The sequence below is a fragment of the Phoca vitulina genome, unplaced genomic scaffold (genome assembly GCF_004348235.1).
Source record: "Phoca vitulina isolate PV1807 unplaced genomic scaffold, GSC_HSeal_1.0 scaffold8, whole genome shotgun sequence".
Lineage (NCBI taxonomy): Eukaryota > Metazoa > Chordata > Mammalia > Carnivora > Phocidae > Phoca > Phoca vitulina.
In genome coordinates this window covers 75,625,243-75,653,074 of record NW_022589711.1, presented here as the reverse complement: position 1 = coordinate 75,653,074, position 27,832 = coordinate 75,625,243, and the positions used below count along the sequence as shown (strand labels likewise).

The 27,832-nt window shown below is 32.7% G+C and overlaps 1 protein-coding gene across 1 annotated transcript in view; it reads right to left on the bottom strand.

Annotated features, from left to right (window-relative positions):
• SI (sucrase-isomaltase) overlaps positions 1-23,344 on the bottom strand; it is a 99,412-nt gene extending 76,068 nt beyond the window's left edge. Inside the window, exons 1-13 of the mRNA XM_032406206.1 lie at positions 23,284-23,344; positions 19,922-20,039; positions 18,543-18,679; positions 13,099-13,216; positions 12,697-12,806; positions 11,611-11,762; positions 10,251-10,422; positions 8,543-8,642; positions 7,500-7,612; positions 4,613-4,738; positions 2,790-2,921; positions 2,584-2,703; positions 328-441 (exon numbers count right to left, since the gene is read on the bottom strand). Of these exons, the coding sequence (XP_032262097.1) occupies positions 328-441; positions 2,584-2,703; positions 2,790-2,921; positions 4,613-4,738; positions 7,500-7,612; positions 8,543-8,642; positions 10,251-10,422; positions 11,611-11,762; positions 12,697-12,806; positions 13,099-13,216; positions 18,543-18,679; positions 19,922-20,039 (1,512 nt within the window). The 5' untranslated portion in view covers positions 23,284-23,344. The remainder of the gene's footprint in view (positions 1-327; positions 442-2,583; positions 2,704-2,789; positions 2,922-4,612; positions 4,739-7,499; positions 7,613-8,542; positions 8,643-10,250; positions 10,423-11,610; positions 11,763-12,696; positions 12,807-13,098; positions 13,217-18,542; positions 18,680-19,921; positions 20,040-23,283) is intronic.
• Positions 23,345-27,832: the final 4,488 nt, after the last annotated feature.

Below are 27,832 nucleotides of genomic sequence, written 5' to 3'. Positions count from 1 at the left end.
GCACTACTTATCTCCAAATCTTGCTAACTGTTTTCAAACATAAATTATGAGTCATAACAATATATCACCTTAGGGACAGAAATGAAATTTATTCTATAAAGTGTATTACTGAAGAAGAAAACTCTCAATTTACCGTTTTTAGTTTTCATTCTTTTCTAACTCAGGAACATAACAGGTATGAATTTATACATTCTAGAAAAATATTTTAAGAGTTTTTAATTTCATGTTCAATACATAACAAACCATACCTTGTCAACTTAATAATTATTTTATAGAAAAATAATTGTGTTAATTTTCTAAAATTGTGGGTTTAAAATAGCTACTTACGATCCAAAGTCCATCATATTTCACTTCTTGATGGAAAATGTTGCATTCATCTGCCCACCAATCTATGCAGTTTGGATTAGTAAAATCAGGGAATACTGTTAATCCTGGCCATACCTAAAAGAATAGATCGTTCACATATACACATATAAAAAAGGGAAAATAAATAAGTGATAATACAAAGTTATTGAGTAGAGGATAGTAAAAAAAATATATTAAAGTTATAATACTGTACTTCTTTAGGTATATGTGATCCATGTATCATCTATATTTATAATAATATAATAAGTAGGCCTACTTTAAAATGCATTTAAATGACAGTAAAGTAGAGAGAGACCATAAAGCATTTAAAAAGGCAAAAAATATAAGAGCGTGGAATGAGGCTGCTCTTTTGACTGCAACTAAGTTTATTTCTTAGCATCCTAATAGGTTAGGTTAAAAACAAATAGAAATTATATAATATATTCATTGCTTGATAAAAGAAAATACATTATTTAATTTCCAAAAGCATTTGCTTCCAAGAAATTCAAGTAAAGAAAGTCTTTGTATATTTATTTTTTATTTAATAAATGAGAATATGACACTTGTTATGTGCTGGGTACTGTTCCAAGCATTTTTATAATTATTAGCTCATTTAATCTTTGTTAGAACTGTAGGAGAGAGGTATTATTTTTAATCACCACTTTCCAGATGAGTTATTTACTATAATTAAACCCGCTTAACAGATGAGAGGAGTGATAAACAGAGAAGTTAAATACATTTTTTAAGATCACACCATTAATATGTGGCACAGAAGGAATTCAAACACAGCAATCATGTATCTGAGTCCATGCTATTAAACACTATATATACTAGGCTGTCTCTTTATGATTTATGCTTCTTCAAATTATCTACTTATTACTTAAAATAATGATAGGCAAGAGGAATTCAATTTCAGATGAACTGAAATAAATCATATTGTTTTATATACAAATTATGCATATTGGCTATCTGATCCTTCCATATCAAATGGAGCAGGTCTCAACAAAGTATATTCTGTAAGATATTAATAGGCATTATGAGGAAGAAATTCGACTTTTATTTCCTGATGGAGCTCATAATTATTTGAATAAGACTTTCACCAGAAATTTTAACTTTGATGAATGTAATAAAACATGATGGTTAGGATATTCTTTATTACTGTAAATAATGCTGGGGCTGGTATGTGCTATGGTGAGCGCTGTGAATTGTGTAGGACTGTTGAATCACAGACCTGTACCTCTGAAACAAACAATACATTATATGTTAAAAAAAAGAAGAAGATAGTAGGAAGGGAAAAATGAAGGGGGGGGAATCAGAGGGGGAGACGAACCATGAGACACTATGGACTCCGAGAAATAAACTGGGGCTTCTAGAGGGGCGGGGGGTGGGGGATGGGTTGGCCTGGTGATGGGTATTAAGAAGGGCACGTATTGAATGGAGCACTGGGTGTTATATGCAAACAATGAATCATGGAATAATACATCAAAAACCAATGATGTAATGTATGGTGATTAACATAACATAAAATAAAATTTAAAAAATAAATAAATAAAAATTTAAAAAACAAATGAAAAATAAAATTAATTTTAAAAATAATGCTATAATAATTTTTTTAATAAATTGACATTATCTCTTACTTTATTTCCTTTGATTAAATTACAGAAGTGGAATTACCAAGTCAATATATCTAGACTTTACAGTTTTTGATATATCTTATAAAGTTGTCTCCAAAAGAATGTTTGTTCTGGTTAAAATCCAAACTGTTTCCTAACTCTGCTTTTATTAGCTCTGTGACATCAGGAAAGTTACTATACTTTCTCAAATTCACTTTTTTCACCTATAAAGTAAGAATTCCAATCATAGCTATCTCATTATTTTATTGTGAGGATTAAATATAAATCATAACATTTAATACCCAGCATAAAAGTGCTCGATTTATATAAGTAATTATTTTACATGAAATTATTAGAATTTTTGTAATCTAAGTTATATTTTGTTAGTTTTGTTTTAATCGTATATAGCACTGAAAATTACGTCTTCTTACAAAAACTGTTTTAGAGATCATTGAAATATTTCCGCTTTTTAAAATTTTTTTACACAATTAAAATACTTAAAATAAATTTCCAGATTTGAAAGCAAATACACACACACACACACACACACACTCTCTTACAAAAACTTTGTGGTTGCACAACAGAAAATCTCAACAACACAACTTTAATGAATATCAAAATTTACCTCTCCAATAAGTGCTGTAGTCCCATCTGATTCATTTACCCACACATTTTTTGCATTTCCCCTATCATAGGTCTTATATGCTGCTCCATTGGTAAGCTTATCTATTGAAATTGCAGGGTCCTAATAATAGAGAGAAGAAACTATAGAAAATCTTTCAAGTGTGAATGTATGAATACTAAAAATATATTAATATATAATGTCATTACCAAGATGATGACATATTTCTGTCCATGGTCATGTAAATCTTGAACAAATTCAGGGAGCCCCTGAAATGCAACTTTATCATAAGTAAAGTCTTTCTTGGCTTCCATATAGTCAATATCAGTGTACTGTGTATCCTGAAAATTAGTAGAGTATATTTCAATAAATAGACTGAAAGAATTTTAATCACTTCAACCTTTAAGTCCAACGAATTTGTATTAGAAATATAATGATTAAAAAGTAAATGTACTTAGATCTCTTTTATTTCACTAAAAACACAGTTGTAATTGTTTATAAAAGTAATTTTTCTAATTCTAAAGTACAAAAGCATTAAATAATTATTCACGCTTGTTTCAGTGATGATCACTGGAAATTAATATGTTTTATATATGGGAATCATTATATAGAAAACAAAACATAGGGGCACCTAGGTGGCTCAGTCAGTTAAGCATCTGCCTTCTGCTCAGGTCATGATCCCAGAGTGTCAGGATGGAGCCCCGAGTTGTCGGACTCCCCACTGACCCTCCTCTCTCTCACGCTCCCTCTCCCTCTCTCACTTTCTCTCAAATAAATAAAATCTTAAAAATCTTAAAAAGAAAAAGAAAACAAAACATACATATTACATAAAATACTTTAAATATTTTTTTTTTTAAGATTTTATTTGTTTATTTGAGAGAGAGAGAGGGAGAGAATCTGAAGCAGACTCTGTACTGAGTACAGAGCCCAATGTAGGGCTCAATCCCACAACTGCAAGATCAGGACCTGGTCCGAAACCAAGAGTCCGACACTTAAACCACTGAGCCACCCAGATGCCCCTAAATATTTTTTACATTAAAAATTATATTGGCTGTAAAAAACAGTCTATATTAAAAAACTGAATGTGGGGGCGCCTGAGTGGCTCAGTCATTACATAGCTGCCTTCGGCTCAGGCCATGATCCCAGGGTCCTGGGATCAAGCCCTGCATCAGGCTCCCTGCTCAGCAGGAAGGCTGCTTCTCCCTCTCCCTCAGCCTGCCGCTCCCCCTGCTTGTGCTCCCTCTCTCTGCCAAATAAATAAATAAAACCTTTAAAAAAAAATGAATGTGATGTTCACAGTTAAAAATGTATTCTGTTCTAGGGGCACCTGGGTGGCCCAGATAGTTAAGCGTCTGCCTTCGGCTCAGGTCATGATCCCAGGGTCCTGGGATCAAGCCCCACATCAGGCTCCTGGCTCAGCAGGGAGCCTCTTTCTCCCTCTCCCTCTCCCTCTGCCTCTCCCCCTCCTCATGCTCTCTCTTTCTCTCTGTATTTTTGTGTCTCAAATGAATAAATAAAATCTTTTTTTAAAAAAAAAGTATTCTGTTCTAGTATAACTCATAATCAGTCCTTACAATTTCAAGAAGACCTGGCCTTAGGGGAAGAATGAAGGGGGGGAAATCGGAGGGGTAGACGAACCATGAGAGACGATGGACTCTGAAAAACAAACTGAGGGTTCTAGAGGGGAGGGGGGTGGGAGGATGGGTTAGCCTGGTGATGGGTATTGAGGAGGGCACGTTCTGCATGGAGCACTGGGTGTTATGCACAAACAATGAATCATGGAACACTACATCTAAAACTAATGATGTAATGTATGGGGATTAACATAACAATAAAAATTTTTTTTAAAAAAAGAAGACCTGGCCTTGTGTATGGATTTAAAAAACACTTTATCATTTAAATGCAGCTTAATAATCCATACTTATATCATATCATATCATATTATGTATAACGCTGACAATTTCCTACATTTATTATTATGTGATAATATTTAACTCGGTGTATATTCCCACAAACCCTTCATCCCACTTACAAATGGTATGCTAGCATTCCGATTTCTTTGTACCACTTCTTTCACTACATCAAGTGACTTATAATTCCAGCGACTCAGTTGGAATCCAAGACTCCAATATGCTGGCATTGCTGGTCGTCCAATAAGCTTGAAATAAATGGATGTTTGATTAATTTCAATAAAGAGCGTTAAAATTATTATTAATATGTTTCTTATTCTGTTATCTCTACTATTTATTTAAGTTAAATTACATATTTTGAACAAAGATTTAGTGTTATCTGAATTCTGTGTCCTGGATATTCTGTTAGAACTTTATTATAAAACACTTCATGTTTTGTCACTCATCTTTGTTTATTTTGTGTTAAAAAGTTAGAAAGTTAGCTCTTAAGTAAGTAGTATTTGCAAAGATATATTTTGCCAAGCATGGAAAGTTAAAAAAGACAATATAAAAATAGCATCAAAGAGAAAAAGAAAATTGTCCAACCACACTCTCACTTCCTGTAGCAACAGAATGAATGAATGAGTGAATGAATGGTCCTCATATAAGAAAAAATGTTTAAAACTATACAATTTCTATCTTCTTATATTTCAGCGCTTATATTTCTCCTTTTCGAAATATTAAGTAATGTTTAATGTTTAATTAATAAACTTTAATTAATATTAATATATTAATAAAGTATATGTTCTTTAAGGCCCAGATCCAATTATTTTATCAAGTAATCTCATTCACATGCAGGGCTTCTCCCCCATGGGCCAAATAGAGTCTCTTCTCCTCTCATTCTCTGTGGCCCAAACAAGCTCAGCACACACCAGCAACAGCATACCAGTGTGTCACCATAACAGAGGACATGATTTTGCACATGGAAATATGGGTGTAACTAATAGTAATTATTTTCACTAAAACTTAGTATTAGGTTATATAAAGACACTTGTAATACAAGACTTTATTGGCATGATGGTTTTTTTAATTAGGCGCATATATATGTACTTCACGATTTCTCTATCATATATGTTTAAAAAACTACAATGTAACATTTTTAAAAAATTACTTGTATTGGGTTATTTTATTCTATTCATTAAACATTAAATTTATTTTAAAAATAAATTAGTATCGAAACTCTCAAAAAATTAGCATTTTTAAACTCATTTCACCTTATGTTTCATAGAATTTCACTGAAGATTTTGACATGTAATTGAAATGTCTTTGTGTATTATACATGTATATGACATAATTTATTTTTAATAAAAGTATACAAAATATTATTATATACCATATTAATTCATGTATTATTTATCTTATAATTTATATATAAACATTGTTTTTAAAACTATTTGGGCAGTCAAATGAATTAAATTTTAAATTTTAAAACATTAAGACAGCTAGTGGGTTAGCTTATACAGAAAAAAATTTGTTTTTCTTCAAACAAGAAATAAAGTTTCTTTTGCCTACTCGCTACATAACTTAAACCTCACTTAAATACCGCAGTGATTAATTCTATACCACAATTGTATCTTATTGCTCAAATTCAAGCCTCTGCAAGGCTACCCATAAAATGGCACAAGCACGTGCACTACTATACATATGCTACATTCATACATCATGCATGACTCAAACTCAACTACTGCTGACCACAGACTCTACTCCGCATGTAATATGCAACAATCCCAGCTAATGTCTCACAAAGCCAATGTAAAATTCTTTCAAAAATGTGCTATTCACTGTTTTGATGGTGTAGTAAGCATACCCAAAGTCTGTATAAAGCTCAGCCTAACACTGTAATTATGATTTAGTATTACAGACTATACATTTCGTGTGCTTTTCTGAAACTCATATTTATTAATAGGAACTTGGGAATTGTTAGACACTGTAAATTATTTACTTGTGTATCCTACCTACTCTTATTTCACATTTTTGGATCCTAACTAAAGAAAGTTTTTGATAGTAATTACTTCTCCTTTAACATCATTTAGCAAATGGGAATTGTATGTCAAAGATATATCAATAAAACAAGATTTTAAAAATTGGCATAATCCTTAAATCTTATGCCAATAAAAAGAACTTATTTTTCCATACTAACACCAGGAATTATATATACCAACAGTCACAGGAGAACAATTGTATAAAAGAATTATATAGAAGAAATACAGAGTTATACTTTAGAAGCAGGCTCTAGGTAAGCCCTGGATTCCTTACCTCTCTAAGACCCATCTTGGACTTAGGTTCATGAAAACATTATTTAATAGGAAAGCAAAAGTTGCTTAGACAGAAAATATGACTTCAGACTATGTTTCAAAATCTGCCCTTCTATGCCTGAGCATCAGAGCCAATTTGCCTGAAGTTTACCTACTGTGCATTAACAGCAAATTTCACTAGCCTTCCTTGTAACTCACTTGCCTTTAGGATTTTTATCAAAGGGGTGTATGACCTATACATCGTTGCCTATTCTCAGCCTTGATGATAAGATACTTACTGTGCATTAACAGCAAGTTTCACTGGCCTTCCTTATAATTCACTTGCCTCTAGGATTTTTATCAAAGGGGTGTATGACCAATACATCCGTTGCCTATTCTCAGTCTTGACGATAAGATACTTCCCTTTGCTTTATCTCATAAAACTAGGTCATGAATAAGTAAAGACTTAATATGCAACATTTCAAAGAAATCCTACTCCTGAACTCAGCTGCCTAGAAGCAAGAAACAATTTGATACCAGAAATATAGACATTTAATATATGCATAGGCTTCATGGTATTGGAAAAAACAAAAACCACCTATTCACGCCTGAAAAATGGTAAGACTTAAAAATCCATTCAACTAAGAGGCCCCAGATACCTTAAATAAAATTAGACATGTGAGGTGTAAGAAAAGTATGGTAGAAAATAATTTTATAAAATAAATGTAAAACATACCTCTTGATACCGTTGAACTACTTGTTCTGGTGTATCTCCTAGAAAGATGTAAAAGTCCAGAATTCCACCAATAACTCTGTAAGTTACTATTGGAGTAGGCTGAATGAAAATTTCTGCAAATAAAATTGGAGAAGCACATATAAATAGTAAAAATATACGCATTGATAAAATAATTGAAGTGTTTCATATTAACCACATATTTTTACACGGCTTTCTAAATAATTAAGGTAAAATAAGATACTGAAAATAGGAAGAATATAGGAAAAAATAGAATGCCACTATATATGAGGTTTATGATAGGATATCTCAGATGTTTCTTTTTACAGATGTTGGCAGAATCTTTCCCTGGATCCCCTGCATAGCAACGGATCAGTCCTTTTATAACAAAAATATTTTTTTTTCTAAAATTGCATTTCAATTAGTTATTTTAATTGAAGATTCTCTAAAAGATCTTATTATCACATATCAATATCCAAGAAAAAACTATAAAAGTTTTTATTGTTTTCTCAATGTAGACAATAATTGCCTGGATAACCATATAACATATTGTTCTTGCTGGGTCATGGTTCAATTTTGTAGCTTTTTATTATCACTGATTCATCTGTTAAACATTGGTATTGCACTCACAATATTTAAAAAAAAAGATTCTACATTACTTGAATTATGATAAACTAAAAAATTAATCTTCCTTCTTTCTCTCCCTATATAGACCTTTCTCTTTTTGTTTGTAGTGGTATATTAACTTATCTTAATAAGTGAGGTTGTGGAAATAGGAATAATCTTTTTCGTGGATGTGTTTCAATGTTGCGCTGAAGGGAAAAGAAAGTGCCTGAATATCACAACATAGTACACTCTCCCCACTGATATGCAAAATTCCATTGTCATACTACTACGAAAGAAAGCTGCTTGTAATAATTTCACATACTAAATCATTAACAATAGAGTTTACTCTGACATACAGTACCTATTATTGAAATAAGAGAGCGGTTCTAACATTTCAAGTTAAACCTCATTTAAATATATTACAGATAAATTACTCTTACCCATTGCATTGCTGTTCATTAAGAAAACACCAAATGACTTTCCAGAATCATCTTCAATGCACATGAAGAATGTTTGATGGCCATATAAATTATTATTATTCTGTAAGGCAAAAATTTGAAAATTAATTTTTGAAGTATATTTAAAATAAAAAAAATTATATATTTAAAATAGCCCTTATCTATTCCAATTTGTTTCTGTAATTTATCCTCATATTTCTAATTTTCTCTACTATACTTAACATATGAAACACTGTAGCAAAAAATTAATTTATTTTGATTATTAATATGTTAATACATAAAATATATAACATATTCATTAGACTATGAATAGATTACTTAATTTTCCTTTATGTTTTATTACGATTAAGTGAGTGTTAATAGGCTATTAATGATAAGAAAATGGCATATTTATTCATTATGCCCCCACGTATGCCCAAGGCACTTCAGGAAATTCCAAGATGATGTCTATCCTCAAAGAACTTCTGCAGTATGTTTGCTGTGAGCTAAAAAGTACATGAAATGGTTGAAACCAATTGCAAATACACTTGAAAGGTAAAAGGAAAAAGAGTTCCTGGCTGGATATGGAAGGTCAAAGGAAAGAATATATGGAAAATAGTGAGGAAGTTCTCAGCCTAGTGTTTATTAATTGTTCATTATAGATAGTGATGCTATAAAAAAAGATTGGTAGAATCATTATTAGCAGTTTATTAGTAGTAGGTCTCTACCAAATGAAGCTCTTTAAAGCAACAACCTACTTACTCATTTTTGGGGAATGAAATAGTTAGCACTGGCATTTTAAAAATCACTAAGAATTGACTTAAAGCAATCATGAATCGATAAAAAAAAATTTTCTTAATGATAGAGTCTTTGTCCTGAAGAATCTCATATTTTAGAAATATAGACAAATATATACACAGATACTAACCTGTGGTTATTGTCATACTAAAATATGAATAAAGGGTTAGAAAGTAAAAACTAATTCTGCATGGGGAAGTTTGGGAGAAGTTCTTAGGAGGTTAAACTTCAAATTAGCTCTCAGTGACTTATTGTACAAATGACAAAGAACCTCAAGTTTCAGTACTTACAAAGGGAACTGATCCCCTGTGCAAATATTTAAACCTATGGAAGATTTTCATATGTTATGGAAGAGGAAAAAACAGGCATAGATGTACAATATGATGTCCAATGGATAGGCAGACACCATATCATACAAAGTGATATAGAACAGTTAGTATTTAGAATGATTCTAGTGTAATGACTAGCCATGGATAGATTTGTTTTTGTTCTTGTTTTTGTTTCTTAAGTAAGCTCCATGCCCAGCATAGAGCCCAACATAGGGCTTGAACTCACAACTGTGAGATCAAGACCTGAGCTGAGATCAAGAGTCAGACGCTCAACTGCACAACCAACTGAACCACTCAGGCGCCCTGCCATGGATAAGTTTAAACATAAGAATGACTGAAAAGAGAATGACAAAATATAAAAAGAAAAAGAAAATATTTATAAACTAGATACACTTATTGAAGCATTCATAACATCTGTTGGTTAATTTTTGAGTTAATTTAGGACTTTACTATAAATCCTCACCCCTAAAGTAAACAAGCTTCTGGATTAGGTATCACTGACATCAAATAAACAATGGTTTCAAATAGGCTAAAATCATCATCTGCTCCAATATATTTTATTTATTAAAAAAAAAGTTCCTTACATCACCAGGAAGTTGATCACGGGTAAAAATTGGCCATGTTTTCCAGTTTAAATCATGACGAAATCTCTTATGAATATGTTCCCCAAAGCCATAGACATATTCACTGGGAAGTTTGGTTGAGATCTGTAAATATTGGTCGGAGTATACCAGGGGACCAATGCTGGTGTCAAACCTGTACAATAAAATAAATAAATAAGTGATCTGGAAACATACAAATGTTCTATCAAAGAAGGGTCTATATGTTATCATCCAGAATATTTCATTTTAAATATGTCAATCTTGAGCTGTGATCATTTCTTGGGAATATATGAATTACATCATAAACAGAATTTGTTAATTCTATTGACACAATTTGCTTTATCACCACCAATATGATTCTTCGTTCACATTCTTTCTTTGAATCTTCATCACAATCTTAAAGCATAACTACCATTATCAATTCCATTTTACAAATAATACAAATAGGGAAAATTAATTCATGTTTTCTAAGGTGACAAACTGGTAATAAGTAAGCCAGATTTCAAACCCAGTTCTGCCTTTCTCTAGAGACAAAGTTGTAAAATACAGTACCATACTGGCTTTCACACCTCTAACATATATATTAAGATTAAGTTCAAAATGATTTTTCCAAAATGAAAAAGACTGTATGTTTGATGCATATCAAATATATACTACAAGAAATGTTAAATGGTATTTAATACTTTCATGATTTAACAAAACGTCAATTGTAAATTATCAAACTATATTTTAAGAAAAATAATTACTAAGATTTGATCTTGACAGCTGCTTAGTTAATCTTCTTAGAGACATGAGAGCATTTATCTTGAAAATTACTAAATCCCTTGCCACAAATGTCCCCCAAAATACATTCATAATGAAGGCATTCAGGCAATATTTAACTTAACATATATTTATCATATATTTTTCATATATATATATCATATATGCATATATGAAGTCCTTTAATATTACTATGGGAATTAGCCCCTTTCTGAATAGTAACTATTTTATCCTACAAATTGGCAACAGAATATGATAAACAATGCGGAAAGGACACAATAGGGGTTCTAATTATGTAAAAATATAGGCAAGGCTAAAATTCTATCAGTGAAGCTCTTTACCTTCACTTTTGGTTGGCCCCAATTTGTACATTTTCATTCACTTTCTCATACGTTTCATCCATAGGAAATAAAACCCCTTTTCCATTATAATCTTTATAAGAGTGTATACACACCCTCTTTGGGGAGGAAAATTATTTTTTCTGAAAATGCCTTAAAATTAAGGCGTTCCTAATTCTGTGATAATAGAATAAAATTGACCAGTTATTTAACCTTATAGAAATGTAAAATAAGATACTTACAAAGTTCTCATATTGCTTTTTCTAATAACTTTGATGCTAAATGGATTTTCTATAACCTGCACATCATACAATGTATCAGTAGCTGCGGTTCCAGTAAATTCTCCTACAAACTGATGAGGAACTTCATATCTTCTATTATTTGGATCAGTAATCTGCAAAGATTTAAACAAATTAGCATTATTTGAGTCAAAATCATTATTTCACTTTCCAGTTCTGAATTAAGTATTAAATGCAAGTTTTGAATAAAAAATACTAAATTTAGTAACTTAATAGAGGAGCTATTAATCTAGACATAAACTTAATTTTAACATTGTTGAATGCTTATGCACAGAATTGTATAAATTGTCAAGGAATATAGAATTGATTATAAAAGTAATATATATATATAATATAAAGATTTTTAGTGACTGATTAAAAAATATAGAGAAATTAATGATACTATTACTAAACATTTATTTTTGACTAGTATATTTTTGTGAATTTAATTATTCTTATTGCTTTTCAGTGTTCATCCCCTTAGAAATCCCATGAAGATTTTAAATTTTGCTAAAAATAACCTCTTAATTCCTGTGAAATTGCTTTACAAAAGTACTATACAAAGGATATGTTGTTTTCACTTCCAAATCCAAAAGACAATACAAGTAAACTACTTGCTTAAAAAATAGCAGGAATTAGTTTCTTTAAAATCATGAATAAAAGTGATACCAGTAAAAAGAACTAGTAAGTAAAAGTCCCATTTATACAGCACAATTAATATGTTTCTCAAATTTTAAACTAATTCTTCATCATAGTCTGTGGTTGAAATAATAAAAATGACTAAAGTTTATTGAGTGTTTATTCTTCTCAAGACACTATATCCAATATTTTACATTGACTATATTATGAAATTCTTCAAAAATAACTGCTGGACGAACTGTTCTCATGTTACATTTCAGGAAACAGGTTCAGGAAAGTGGAATAACATGTTCAATTAGTCCTTTGCTTTCGAATAAATATTTCTTAAGAGGGAAAACGTCTTGGTAAGATGAAGGGTGTGCTCATCACTGCTTTTCATGATTAACTCCCCTTTATAAATAAAATCCAAACCTTAAACCGGAAACGATTGGGTGTCTGATTTTGAGTTGTGAAGAGAACACTAGGAATGTCATTTCCAAATAGCGTAGGTGAAGATATCCTGTTTAATGTGGCTTCAAGTCCTTAAAGGAAGAAAAAAGTTGGCATGAGTGATAATTTTGTTTATAAAGATTAATAATTATTAATTAGCTTTATAATTATATTGCCTTTATCACAAATAATGACTTCTTTTATTATTTGGAAGATACAATTATGCAAAAAATAAATCCTTGATATAAGCAATTTAAACATTCTTGTGTACAAACTTCCCATTTGATTCTATTTAAGATATTTTTCCAAAGAAAAATTTAAAATATATTTTTTGTTTTCCACTTAAAATATATTATATTGGATCACCATGAGAACATTTCTCACCAGTACTTGTTGTTGTCACTTTGTCAACATTGTAGCCATGGTTATCTACGAAGAAGCACCAAGGAATAAGAGAGTGATTCCATGGCTTCCAGCAGCAACCTCGCATGGCACAAGCTGCCTGATGAAACATTTATAGAAGGAATCATAGGATTAGTACTGTGATCATGTGTCAGTCTAAGCATTCATTCATTCCAATAAATGTTTGAATTAGATGTTTGAAAAAACAAGCTTCTTTATTCAAGCATATAATATGTTAACATATCATCTATTCTCTTGTTCCTTTCACTTGGCAGAAATAGCAATGAATTAATTACACCCTACCAGAGACTGATGCTCTGAGTTGTGATTTATCAAATTAACATGTCAACACACATTATTAGAAACCTATGGTTTTTCTTTGTTTGCTTTTAATTTTTTTTAAGATTTTATTTATTTTATTTATTTGACACATAGAAAGAGAGAGCACAAGCAGGAGGGAGAAGGAGAAGCAGACTCCCCGCTGAGCAGGGAACCCGAGGTGGGGCTCGATCCCAGAACCCCAGGATCATGACCTGAGCCAAAGGCAGATGCTTAACCGACTAACTACCCAGGTGCCCCAACTTCTATTTTCTTTTTTATTTGAGTATACTACTCAAAGCAATCTACAGATTCAATACAACCCATATCAAAATACCAACATTTTTCACAGAACCAGAACAAATAATACTACAATTTGTATGGAACAACAAAGACCTAAGTAGCCAAAGTAACCTTGAGAAACAAGAACAAAGCTGAAGGTATCACAATCCCAGATTTCAAGATATACTACTAAGCCCATATTTTTTTTTTAAAGTTCCTGCCCTGGGCACCTGGGTGGCTAAGCTGGTTAAACACAGGACTCTTGATCACAGCTCAATATCTCTGGGTTGTGGGATTGGGCTCCCCGCTCAGTGTGCAGAGCCTGCTTGTCCCTCTCCCTCTCCTCCCTCTCTCTTTCTCTCTCTCCCCCAAATAGATAAATATATAAAATCTTAAAAAAAAATAAAAGTTTCTGCCCTATGAGTAATTATAATCTTTTCTGTTGTCATGTAGTCAACCCAGAAAAATTGAATTATTTTTTGTGTATCAATTAAGTATCAAACTGCAAGTGAGGCTATAAAGATGAAGACATGCCCTGAATTCAAGCCTACATAAAATGCTTAAGGCAGTTATTTCCAGCCACTTATTAGTTTAGTATTTAAGTAAACTAGTTAAACTAATATTATGTGCCAGGTGCCACAACAAGTTGCAGACATTTCATCCAGTGAATAACGCAAAACACTGAACTCTTGAGTAGTTTTATGATCTGTATGGAAAGATTGTGTGAAGTGGAAAAAATTATATATCCTTATATAAAAAGTGGAGCCACATGGTAATGCTGTGTGTTAACATTCGTATAATTAAAAATATACTTAATATTTGAATTTAATAGTGTGACACACTTTCATAATTTGAACATCTGTGAGATGTTTTTTCGTGGTTATTTGCCTTGAAGAGAAGTTTAAAGCCTACATTTTTAGTAGCTGACATGCTAACTTCTCTCCTACTTTAACATCAAATTAAAATGGCTTCAGATACACATACACATGCACACACACGTATACACATACATACGTGTCCGTTGCAAATGGAAGTATAATTGGATCTGATATTTTAGAGGGTCATTATCTATCAGAATATAAAGTATGTGTGACTTCTATCAGGAAATTTTCCTTCTAGTTATAGAGCTTATAGATATACTCCCAATAATACAAAGAGATAACTACATAAAAATTGTTATTTACAGTAGTATTTTTTTATTTTTTAAAGATTTTTTTATTTATTTGACCCAAAGAGAGAGAGCACAAGCAGTGGGAGCGGCAGGCAGAGGGATAAGCACACTCCCGCTGAGCAGGGAGCCCGATGCAGGGCTGGATCCCAGGATTCTGGGATCATGACCTGAGCCAAAGGCAGACACTTAACCAACTGAGCCACCCAAGCACCCTGCAGTATTCTTTCTAAAAGGCTTTTAAAAATGTTGGTACAAGGGGCGCCTGGGTGGCTCAGTCGTTAAGCATCTGCCTTCAGCTTGGGTCATGATCCTGGGGTCCTGGGATAGAGCCCGGCATAAGCATTGGGCTCCCTGCTCAGCAGGAAGCCTGCTTCTCCCTCTCACACTACCCTGCTTGTGTTCCCTCTCTTGCTTGTCTCTCTCTGTCAAATAAATAAATAAAATGTTTTTAAAAAAATGTTGGTACAAAACAAAGAGGTAGGATTAGATGTAGATATACTGATCTGGGAAGGTATAAAGGTGCTAAGAAAAAAGAAATAAGTAAATTACAATCATATTTTACTAAAATAAAAAAAATATACAGTAAAATGGAGTTGCATGAAATTCTTTCAAACATACTGTATTGGATTCCTAGGTCTGCTGTAACAGCCATAAACAGGGTTGTCTGAATCAACAGAAATTTATTCTCTCACAATTCTGGAGTCTAGAAGTCCTACCTCAAGGTGGTAGCAGAACCATGCTCCCTCTAAGGCTCTAGGGAAGACTGCTTCCTTGTCTGTTCCTAGCTTCTGAAAGCTCCTGGTAATCCAGGATTTCTTGATTTGAAGATACCTTACTCCAATCTCTACTTCTATCTTCACACTGCTTTCTTCCCTATAGTTCTTTCTATGCATCCCCTTCTCTTATAAGGACACCAGCCATTGGATTTAGGCCCCACCCTAATCCAGCATAAACTCATTTAGCACTTAATTACATCTGCAAAGATCCTATTTCCAAATAAAGTAATATTCTAAGGCTCCAAGTAGACATAAATTTTTTGGAAGACATCACTCATACCACTACATATACACACCAAAACATTAGTTTAAAAATGTATATCCTCATTCTTGCTTTTAAAATATGAATAATTTTGGTTTATTTTATAAGTATAGATTTTGATACTTGCTATTTATATTGTTATTCTGCCAATTTTTCAAGATTTCAGGTATTTTCCCCTATTATTTTAATTCCTAATCTATTTTTAAGTTTTTATTTAAATCCCAGTTAATTAAGATACAGTGTAATATTAATTTCAAGTGTATATAAAATATAGTGATTCAACACTTCCATACAACACCCGGTGTTCATCACAATTGCCCTACTTAATCTCCATTACCCCACCCACCTCCCTTCTGGTAACCATCAGTCTGTTCTCTATAGCTAAGAGTCTGTTTCTTGATTTGCCTCTCTCTCTCTTTTTTTCCCCTTTGCTCATTTTTTTTTGTTTCTTAAATTCCACATATGAGTGAACTTCAATTTTCTTTCTTCTTAATTTGAAAAAAACAGAAAGTAAAACAGATTAAGTATGCATCAGTAGGTATAAACTTTGGTAGGTAAAAATACATTTGTTATGTTTTTATTTTTATTATATGTGTGTGATTATGCATATAGAAATATATGTAATAATAGGTATATTACTATATAGTGGATTGATTGTATTATGGACTGAATTGTGTCCCCCCACAATTCATATGTAGGAAGCCCTAAACCCCTTGCCCCCAGTGTGACTGTATTCGGAGACAGCGCATTTAAGGAGGTAATTAAGGTTAAATGAAGTCATAGGCTGGGTGCGAATCTGATAGGACTGGTGTCATTGTACAGAGAAGAGACTTCAGAGCATGGTCACATACACACTCCCTCTCTCTATCTGGGCATGCACAGAGGAAAAACCATTGAAGACACAAGAATGCAGCTGTCTACAAGCCAGAAAGAGAAGTATTGCTAGAAACCAACCCTGGGCGCCTGGGTGGCTCAGTCCTTAAGTGTCTGCCTTCATCTCAGGTCATGATCCCAGGGTTCTGGGATCGAGCCCTGCATCAGGCTGCCTTCCTTCGCGGGAAGCCTGCTTCTCCCTCTCACACTCCCCCTGCTTGTGTTCCCTTTCTCGTCCTGTCTCTCTCTGTCAAATAAATAAAATCTTTAGAAAAAAAAAAAAAAAGGAAAGAAAGAAACCAACCCTGATGGCATCTTGACTTCTAGCCTCCACAAGAGTGAGAAAATAAATGTGTTGTTTAAGTCACCCAGCTTGGCATTTTATTATAGAAGCCCAGGCTGACTAATACACTCTGGCTAGAATTATAGCTGCTCTTAAATTAAGTTCCCCTTCTTTTCTTAAATGACAAATACATGTTAGCTGAAATTTGCTAAATTCTTAAGTTTAATTTGTTTCGCATTGAAAACACTCTTTAGCAACCTGACAGGCTGACATTAAAAATAGTAGGCATCAAAACCTTAAACCATTGGCTTTGAAATGTTGTTTCCCTTTAAGATTTTAGCAGCCCATATTGTTCCTAATAGAATTCTATGTTAAGCTTCAATTGTTTCCTAAAGAGAATATACCTAAAGAGAATATCTGGCCAATTATCTTAGCATGTCACAGTAAACACTATTTATCTAGCTCTTTTATCAGTAGGTAGGCTATAAAGACCTACTATTCCTGATGTTGTCCTAAGAAAAGTCTCATTGTTTTGCAACTTTTCATAGCAAATTAACCAGAAAATTATGTGTTAACTATGAGGTAACAATGGTAAGATAAGGCTAATAGAAATTTTATAGTTCATTTAGTTATTTTTTTATGATAGAAAGAGTAAGAGAGGTGAGATTCAGATATGTCTATTATAGATTTAATATATATTAGATATGTATATTACATGCATAAAATATTACATAATATACTGTAGATATGCATATTACATTATAATACATAAAGTATAATATTTAATATGCACAGATTAATATATATTTACATTATATAGATATCATAATATATTATAGATTGCATATAATATATAGATATTACAAAATATGAACACACACACACGTTCGCACACACATACTCTCATTGACCTTTATTTCCATGTATGTTATGAAGACCAGGAAGAGTCAACTTAGGGTTACATGAACCTATTAAGTTACCCTTAATTTTCTCCATTTGAGCTTCCTCTCCCATACTACCAAAAAATTAAAAAATAAATAATAATAATTTTCCAAAATATCAGTATTACTTAATTTTCCAGACGCTTCTTAATGCCATCATTATAAATACTTTTATGGAGCATTCATATTGTCTCTAAAATGTCTTATACTGTCAAAAGCTATATTTTTTTAAGAAGTAGATTTGCAAAGATAGAATTTCTTTAAGATTTTTAAAATTAACAATAGCTTATTAAGCATGGAAAAATATTAACTTATTAATTTATTGAATAGAAGTAGAGAAAAGCAAGCTCATCAATTTCAATTATCTCTCATCTCTTTATATGGAGCTATAATAAAAAGATAAGTGCAGCTTAATTGATGGCTAGATCTTTAAAAATATGGAATTGATCCAATACTGAGCAATTATCTTAATTTAATTAATATATATTCATAGAAAATATTAAAGTCTTTTGTGGCAGACCTGTGTTGGAAATTGTTCTGGAATGCAGTTTATTCTCTCATTGATATGATCATTTAGCTCACTTGGACATTTTCCTAAACCAGGATACACGGTGGTTGTACGAGTGGTAGGTGGAGTTGAAGTAGAATTACTAATTGCTAGGAAAGAAAGAGGTTAATAAAATAAAACAGGGTGTTAATTTTTTTTCAGATTTTGGGGGTAATAAATACCTTACATTGAAAGACAAATGAATTTACATATATAATAAAAATAAAAATAAATGTTACGCTAATAAAAGACCCACAAATTCAAGTCCTAGTCACAAAAGGAAAATATCCAAACGATATTTAAAAATTGACTGTGCAGAGCCTTGTTGACTGTTTCTGCAGAAAAACAAAATATTTTCACAGAAGGTCTTGAGGTAGATTCAAAAGGAAGCAAAATGTCCATTCTACCACATTTACGAAAAAATGTGTTTTATAGATGAAGAAAGAAGATGGCGTTATATGGATGGGAAAAGAATATAGAGAAGGAGACAAGAATTAGAGTAGAAGAGAAAAGTAGGAGGAAAACAATACTTTGAAGTGAATAGAAGAGAAAGCAAGGAACTGCAAAGAAAAATAAATCCCAATTCTATATAATAAGAACTTTCCAGCAATCAGATATGGGTAAGATAAAATGATCATGTCACAATGTAGTGAGCTTTCAATTTACTAGGAGCAGGTAAAACAAATGACTAATGGCAGTAGAAAACTAACTATGATTAGACTAAAAGATAATCTGTAACAGCCTTTCTAATTCTGATTTGGTCAAGAGAGAATGATGAAAGAAGAGAAGGTTGGGTGGATCAGAGTAGTATGCATTTACTCTAAATTAGGATAGAAATATTCAGAAAAAAAAGATAAACACTTCAAGTTTTGTTTCACCTTCCCTCTACCTGTTTTTGTTATACATCCTCTCACTTAAAAAAAAAAATGAGACTAAAATTAAGAGGATATTCCCCCAGATTTTCCACCCTGCCCCCCAATTTTGCAAGTATCTGAAGGCCAGAGCAAAAACCCAGGTCTTCCTATTAATAAGAAGAACCTCACTAAAAACATTAGATGATTATTCCACCTTCCATTATCACTTTGATCCCTTTGCCTCTTTACAATTTCTCAAGCAACACAATGTGGGGAAGGTCATTAATGTCAAAGCACATAAATTGCTTAATTACAAGATCTTCATTGAAATAATTGTAATATAATGGATAGAAAAACTTGGAATAATTATGTAACTTACTTGAGATCTTTCTTCACATGTTTCATCTCATGTAGATTACTTTTAAAAATTCATAATTATTATGGGGCAAATTTTATTTAACTTCATTATAACGTGCAAGTATTTTTAACATTACTTACCTTCAACAGCAGGTGTCCTAGTTGCTAAAACAGCAATTAGGGCAATAGCTATTACAGTAACTACAGCAAAAAGGACAATCAGAGAGATTTCTAATCCAGTAAATTTCTTCCTTGCCATCTAAAGAAAGAAAATATATATTTAAAATGTAAAATATATAACTACAGTAAGCCACCATCATTATCATAAGAGTATATACATTCCTCTTTTTTTAACTAAGTACAACACAAGCAGAGGTACAGACAGTTGTTTATAATCTAAAATAATAAACATTGGCAAAATGTAAACAACACATGCAATTTTTAATAAATAGAGTTACACATTATTGCAGTAACTAAGATGAAACATAAAGGGAAGAAAAGATCTCCAAGCAGATGTGCCTTGCTCTCTCATGTTAGAGCCTTTCTCAAGTTAAAGAAATCTGACACTTGCACTGTGTCCCCTAATTCTCATTATTTTTTGAAGGAGATGTTGTTATCCACATTTTGCCCGTTAGGAACTTCAACCTTAGAGAAAATAAGCTATTTTCTCAAAGTCAAAAATTCTAGTTCTTCCTACTTTAAACACTGTCTCTCGAACTCCAACACTGCTTTCTTATAATAATATTGTGGAAAAGAATATAAATATATATGGAATACAAATATAAAATATTATGAAAAATGTATAGGTATACAATATATATTTGGGAGTTGTCACTTCAAAAAAAAAGGTTTGAATTAAATCATCTCCAATTCCTCCCTCAAAATGTAAGTATGATACACGAAACTCTCATATCAAACATGTGTATTTATTTTCTGATAACATTATGTATTTGAGTTAGCATACAAAGGATACCTAAATGTAGATTGGGAAGAGCTTTCTTCCAGTAATTATCTTAAATTTTATTTGTTTAATTTAGTTCTGACTATACCTCTCTTATCTCTCGTACTCTTCAAGTTTCCCTGATTTTTCTGTATTCTATGATTTTTATATAAATCTTACTTCAATAGCATATACTCAGATAGGAATTTGGAATTTCCATGGTAAATGCTTTAATAAATTGCTCATTTTATTTTTTTTTTGAGTTTTTATTTAAATTCTAGTTAGTTAACATACAGTGTAATATTAGTTTCAGTTAACATACAGTATAATATTTGTTTCAGGTGTACAATATAGTGATTATAAATTGCTGATCTTAAAATATTTTGGGGGGCTTCTCACATTAGGCCCTTCTCCTGTAATTTTTTAGGTTAGTTCATATATAGAGTTGCCCCAACCTAAAAACGTATTTTCCCTTTTTCATATCTTTCTACAACATTCAATCATTCAAAAGGCCTGTTGGTTCTATCTCCAAAATATTTTCAGAATTATACCTTCATCTTATCTCCACCACTGCAACATCTTTCTTGGGTAACATGCCTTCTTAAGTACATGCTATTTAATCTTCCTTCAATCCTTCCACATTTGCTCTTCTAAGTTAGTGCCAATTTATGCCTAATTCAAATGCCATGTTCTTGGCGAGTCCTTTCCTACTACTCTTATAGACAGAGTTAATCTATCCTTTTTCCATTTTACCACGTCACATAGCATATCTATTGCCCTTATTAATATATATGTTAATTTCCTTAATTGTATTGTTAAAGATTTATTTATTTATTTACTTACTTATTTATTTTTGAGAGAGAGAGAGAGTGGGAGGGAGGGGCAGACGGAGAGAGAGTCTTAAGCACTCTATGCTGAAGGCAGAGACCCATGTGAGGCTCGATTTCACAACCCTGAGATCACAACCTGAGCCAAAACCAAGAGTCTGACACTTAACAAACGGTGCCACCCAGGCACCCCAGGATTTTTATATTCTTTTTTTTTTAATTTTTTTTTTTAAAGATTTATTTATTTATTTATTTATTTGACAGAGAGAGAGAGTTAGCGAGAGCAGGAACACAAGCGGGGCAGTGGGAGAGGGAGAAGCAGGCTTCCCGCAGAGCAGGGAGCCCGATGCGGGGCTCGATCCCAGGACTCTGGATCATGACCTGAGCTGAAGGCAGACGCTTAAGACTGAGCCACCCAGGCGCCCCAGGATTTTTATATTCTTAATAGCAATAATCATGGAAGTAGTTCAGAGCCTGACAAGTAAGCACAAGTTCACTTTTAAAAGTATACTTTATGAATGAATGTTTAAAGACTAGCATTCAACCTTAGCATATGCTTTCCTATTACACATATATAAGCTGTTTATTGCATCTGTAATCTTCAAAGAACCCAAATATAAACTAGACTTAATCAAAGTGGCAGGAGATATATGAAACTGTTAAGAAAATGAAACTGAATTGCTCAATGTTATGTGAGAAAGGACACAGTTGCATTTAATGTTTAACTTTAAATAAGTTTGTCTCACTCAAAGTAATATCTTACTTTGGTATCAAGAAGTCAATAAGGAGGGCGCCTGGGTGGCTCAGTTGGTTAAGCGACTGCCTTCGGCTCAGGTCATGATCCTGGAGTCCCTGGATCGAGTCCCGCATCGGGCTCCCTGCTCGGCAGGGAGCCTGCTTCTCCCTCTGACCCTCCCCCCTCTCATGTGCTCTCTCTCTCATTCTCTCTGTCTCAAATAAATAAATAAAATCTTTAAAAAAAAAAAAAAAAGAAGTCAATAAGGATTGTGCCTTTCTATTTTTAAGAAAAGTCTAAAAGCAAAAATGCATATTGTTATGAAGCAAACCTTTTATCTTGAAGAATTAGAACAAAATTAATGTATTAAAATTAAATTACTCTTGTGACTACTCATAAACAATCAGTACTAAAATTGTTCATATGCTGTAAATGGTAATTACAGTGATCACATTTTGGATCACAGTAATTTCAAGCAAAACATTTTCGGGAAAATTATATATTGATGTCCTTTCTGTGTATATTTATTTTCAAAATGAGTAATACTTTATTAGATGGTAACTTGACTGATCTTTAAAAGTTTTGCTAGAAAAGATTAAATGTTTTATAACTGTTGTATTCTATTCCGCCTATATATATTTTCCTAAATAAAATACATTAAGTCATACTTAGAGTATTTGTACATATTTCAAAATATTTTTGAATCTTTTTTTCTATATGAAGTAATTAAATAAACATGCTTTGATTCAACTTAGTCTGACAAAAATTATAATGAAGAGCTGGGCAAAGAAAATTTTCTCATATCTTAAAAAAATTAAAAATGTTTTCTCCTGTTTTAGTACAAGAGATATATATATATTTAAAATGGCAAATGAAAATATGTTATCTTTTCTATTTTAAACAAGTGCCAATAGACAGGAATATTGCTAACATGAATTAAGGGAATAAGTAATTATTTGGAAACATGAAAGAAACAAAGAAATATGATCCGTAAACTTACCTTATTTCATAGCCTGTTCTGTTTGCTCTGTTGTACAAGAGTTGGGTGAGGCTGCCAAAGTAGTGATCAAGGAAACTGTTCAGCTATATATTGAGCTATTCATAAAGTTTTATTGTATCTTCACCAGCCTGTCAGTATTTAATAAACTTCTGTTCAACATGCAGTGGAAAAAGACTTAGCCCTGAAAATAGTTGCATAAATATTTCTGTTTAGGAATCTAAGTTAATTAATAATTGTGCCCTCAGATAGTCTTTGATTTCTGGAAGCTATGAACTAGTCCAAGAACATAAAAGTATTTACTTATATTGTTTTTTTTCTTCAAAATTTTATTTCTTTCATTATTTAGATGTTGTTTGGAAATTGTTTTACCTAATTATGTGAAATTGTTTTACCTAATTATGTGAAATTTAAACTATCACTAAAAAGTAGAAACATTGGTAAGCTAGGATCTGAAAAACATTTGCAGGAATTAACAATTAGAAGATAATATTTAACGAAGATATATAAAATAGGTATAAAATAGAAGATAATTTAAAAAGTAATGATTAAAAGTTATCTCCTGCATCTCATTATTAACTTTAAGTTTGAAGGACTGAGCAAATTTATTAGAATAAAATGTAAAAGAAGAGATATATAAATAAGTAATCTAGAAATAAAACCAACATTTTATTTATATTTTTTATTTAGAGCAAAAATTAAATTATCAAAAATTATACTAAACACCATTTCATACAGTAAAAATTATAGTATCAGTTACATTACTGGTTTAAGCCACTATAGTGTTTAAGTGTTTAAGATCAAAAAATTTGATACAAATTTATTTACCAAAGATAAATAAAATATGATTTCAATCAATGTGGAATACAAGAAACAAAACAGATAAACATGGAAAAAGAGAAAGGGATGCAAACCTTAAGAGACTTTTAACTATACAGAACAGAGTGTTGAAGGAAGGGAGGTGGGTGGGGAGATGGGCTAAATGGGTGATGGTTTTAAGGAGGGCATTTGTTGTGACTAGCACTGCATGTTAGACGTAAGTGATGAATCACCAAATTCTACTTCTGAAACTAACATTACACTCACAAGAGACCTAGGTACAAATGCCAGCTGTACTACATATTCCTAAGAAACTGGGGGCAAATTTGTTAATGTTTTAAAGCCTAAGTCTCTTCACAGAGAGGAAATAAAAATACCTACCGATAGAGTCATTATGAGATCAACCCTAAAACTGAGGTTAGTTGTTTTCCCTGCAATTTAAGTTTTCTGATTGGTTCAAAATAAAGTAACTAATTAGCAAATTGTCTACCCTTTTTCTCCTCTTTTAAGAGTGAGATCAAACACTACAGTTTCTCACCTCTTTGAACTGACACTGTAAATCTGTCAAGTTTTAATTAATTATCTTTTAGATTTACTTTTATGTGTAGAAATACTTTAAGTAATAGTGTTTGTCCTCTCAATTTAAAAAGCTTTATGTGATTTGAAATTTTCATGCCTTCTATTTCATATTCAGGTTTCCATGTCTGGTGCTGTGAGCGGGCCTTTGCCTTGAACAGTTTCTTTTTCTCCCTTTGGTCCATATCCTCCCACCCTAACTCTGGTTCTACTCATTAACTTTAAGACCAGGGAAGTAATGGGCTCATGAACTGCTTAGAGGTAAATTCAGACAAAACTACAATATAAAGGTATTCAATTATAGACATAACGAAGTTATATATAGTAATGAAAAATGTGTTTTAACTTAAAACATATTGTTTTTATCTAAAAATAATTGTGAGTTTTAAATTTTTTTTTACTTATTAATATAAAAACTGTGCAAAAATTTAAAATGGCATGAAGTAAATTAATAAAAGTTGAGTTAGGTAGGCAATAGGCAGAAAAAGTTGTAAACGCCAGCAGTGACACTGAACTATACTTAAACTACACTTTTACTAAACAGGACAGATTAGTGTTCAACTACTCTCTTTATGGACTTTGCCCTCTTTAGACTTTGTAATGTGCATTTCAGAATTTCAAACATACGGTAGTTAAATCATACACATCAAACATACACTTTGGGTTAGAAGTTATATGATTTATAATCCAATTTACAATAGCACCAAAAACAGTAAGATACTTAGGAATAAACCTAATCAAAGAGGTGAAAGACCTGTACTCTGAAAACTATAAAACACTGATCAAAGAAACTGAAGGTGACACAAAAAAATGGAAAAACATTCCATGCGCATGGATTGGAAGAACAAATATTGTTAAAATGTCTATACTACCCAAAGCAATCTTCACAATTAATGCAATCCCTATCAAAATACCAACAGCATTTTTCACAGAGCTAGAACAAATAATCCTAAAATTTGTATTGAACCACAACAGATGCTGAATAGCCAAAGCAGTCTTGAAAAAGATATATATATATATATATATATATATACATCAGCCATAAGGATTAATGAATTAATGAAATCTTGCCATTTACAATGACATGATGGAGCTATTGCATATTATGCTAAACAAAATAATTCAGCCAGAGAAAGATAAATACAATATGATTTCAGTCAATGTGGAATACAAGAATTAATGAAATCTTGTCATTTGCAATGACATGGATGGAGCTAATGTGTATTACGCTAAACAAAATAATTCAGTCAGAGAAAGATAAATAAAATATGATTTCAATCAATGTAGAATACAAGAAACAAAACAGACAAACATGGGAAAAAGAGAAAGGGATGCAAACCTTAAGAGACTTTTAACTATACAGAACAGAGTGTTGAAGGAAGGGAGGTGGGTGGGGAGATGGGCTAAATGGGTGATGGTTTTAAGGAGGGCATTTGTTGTGACTAGCACTGCATGTTATACGTAAGTGATGAATCACCAAATTCTACTCCTGAAACTAACATTACACTATATTTTAACTAACTAGAATTTAAATAAAAAAAAAATTGAAACAAACAAGAAAAGACCTATCCATCCTAGATCATTAACCTTCCTCTGAACTATAAAATGAAAGAAAGGGAGGAAGAATTAAGATAGTGGAGCAGTAGGAGGACTCTGGGCAGCTTCGTCTCTCAAACACAGCTAGATCAACATCAAATCATTTTGAACAACTAGGAAATTGATCTGAGGATTAAAAGAGCAATCTGCACAATTTAGAGGAAGAGAACGTAGCAGCTGCAAGGTTTAGAGACATGAATTGGGGGTGAGAAAGACCATGGTGCCATGGAGGGAAGGGAGCCCTTTTTGCAGAAAGAAGATGGGAAAGGAGGGAGAGAGGGGAAGAGAGAGCAACGCATGGGGATCACGCAAGAAAAACACTCTCCCAAGACCACTGGCTGGGGAACTGAGAGGAACTGACTATGGCAATTTTTTTGCAAACAGTGGCACTCAAATTCCTCAGTTTTAGAAGGCTGCGCCATTTGCCAGAGTCAAGCCAGGCAGGCAGTGGTGCTCCAGAGAGGGAGGGTAGAGGCCTAGGAGCGGACAGTGTGGTGTGGGGATGCCCTGGGTTGCCCTGGGACAGAACATTCCCCTTCCTGTAGCACATTTGGAAGAGGGTATATTGCTTCTCCAACGACAAGGGACCCCGTGGGCGCCATTGAGTAGCCACTCAAAAGCAGGAGACAGAGGTGCACAGAGGGCAGATAACCAGGTAGTAGCTTTTCACTGTGCTTCACCATAGACTCCAGGCACTTGTGTGGTCATGCAACTGCTTTTCTGGGTCAGAACGACACCTGGTGCAGAGCTGCAAGGCTCTGGGTGGGTCCACACCTTGCCAGGTCCTTTAAGATTTGGTCTGAGGGCAAAGAGCTGATGGAAGCCTGGAATAAATAAAGGAGGGGAAGTTGTTTGCTTTTCTGTTTGGGTTTCCTGAACACCAGTGGTCATGAGTTCCCTCCCCTGGCACAAGAGGGCAGGATGATGCCATTTTCCACCCCTGTCCACTGGCACAGTAGGACTTCAGCGAGCAACACAGCACCCCCAGTAGAGGCTGGAGCCCCTTATACCAAACCACATCCCTCTGAGACCTGCATAGGCATCTTTACTAGGGCAGGTCTGAATGTGAGCCAGTGCATTGGGCCTCTCCCAGAGGACCAATACAGGTCCCCTGCATGTACCAAGTCTACTGACCATAGAATGCTGCAAAGTGTCAGCTTCAGTTCTGGTAGAAATAGGACCAGGTTTTTGTTTTTGTTTTCCCCTTTCCTTTCCTTTCCTTTCCTTTCCTTTCTTTCCCTTCCCTTCCCTTCCCTTCCCTTCCCTTTTCTTTTCTTTTCTTTTCTTTTTTCTTTTCTTTTTTCTTTTCTTTTCTTTTCTTTTCTTTTCTTTCTTTTCTTTACTTTACTTTACTTTTCTTTTCTTTTCTTTTCTTTTCTTTCTTTCCTTTTTCCTTTGGAATCAGGCTTATAGTTATTTGTTCGTTTGTTTCCTTTTCTCATTGTTTAGATCAGGTTCTTTCTTTCTTTCTTATTTCTTTCTTTTCTTTCTTATTTCTTTCTTTCTTTCATTCTTTCTCCTTGGAATCAGGCTTACAGTTTTTTTGTTTGTCTGTTTGCAT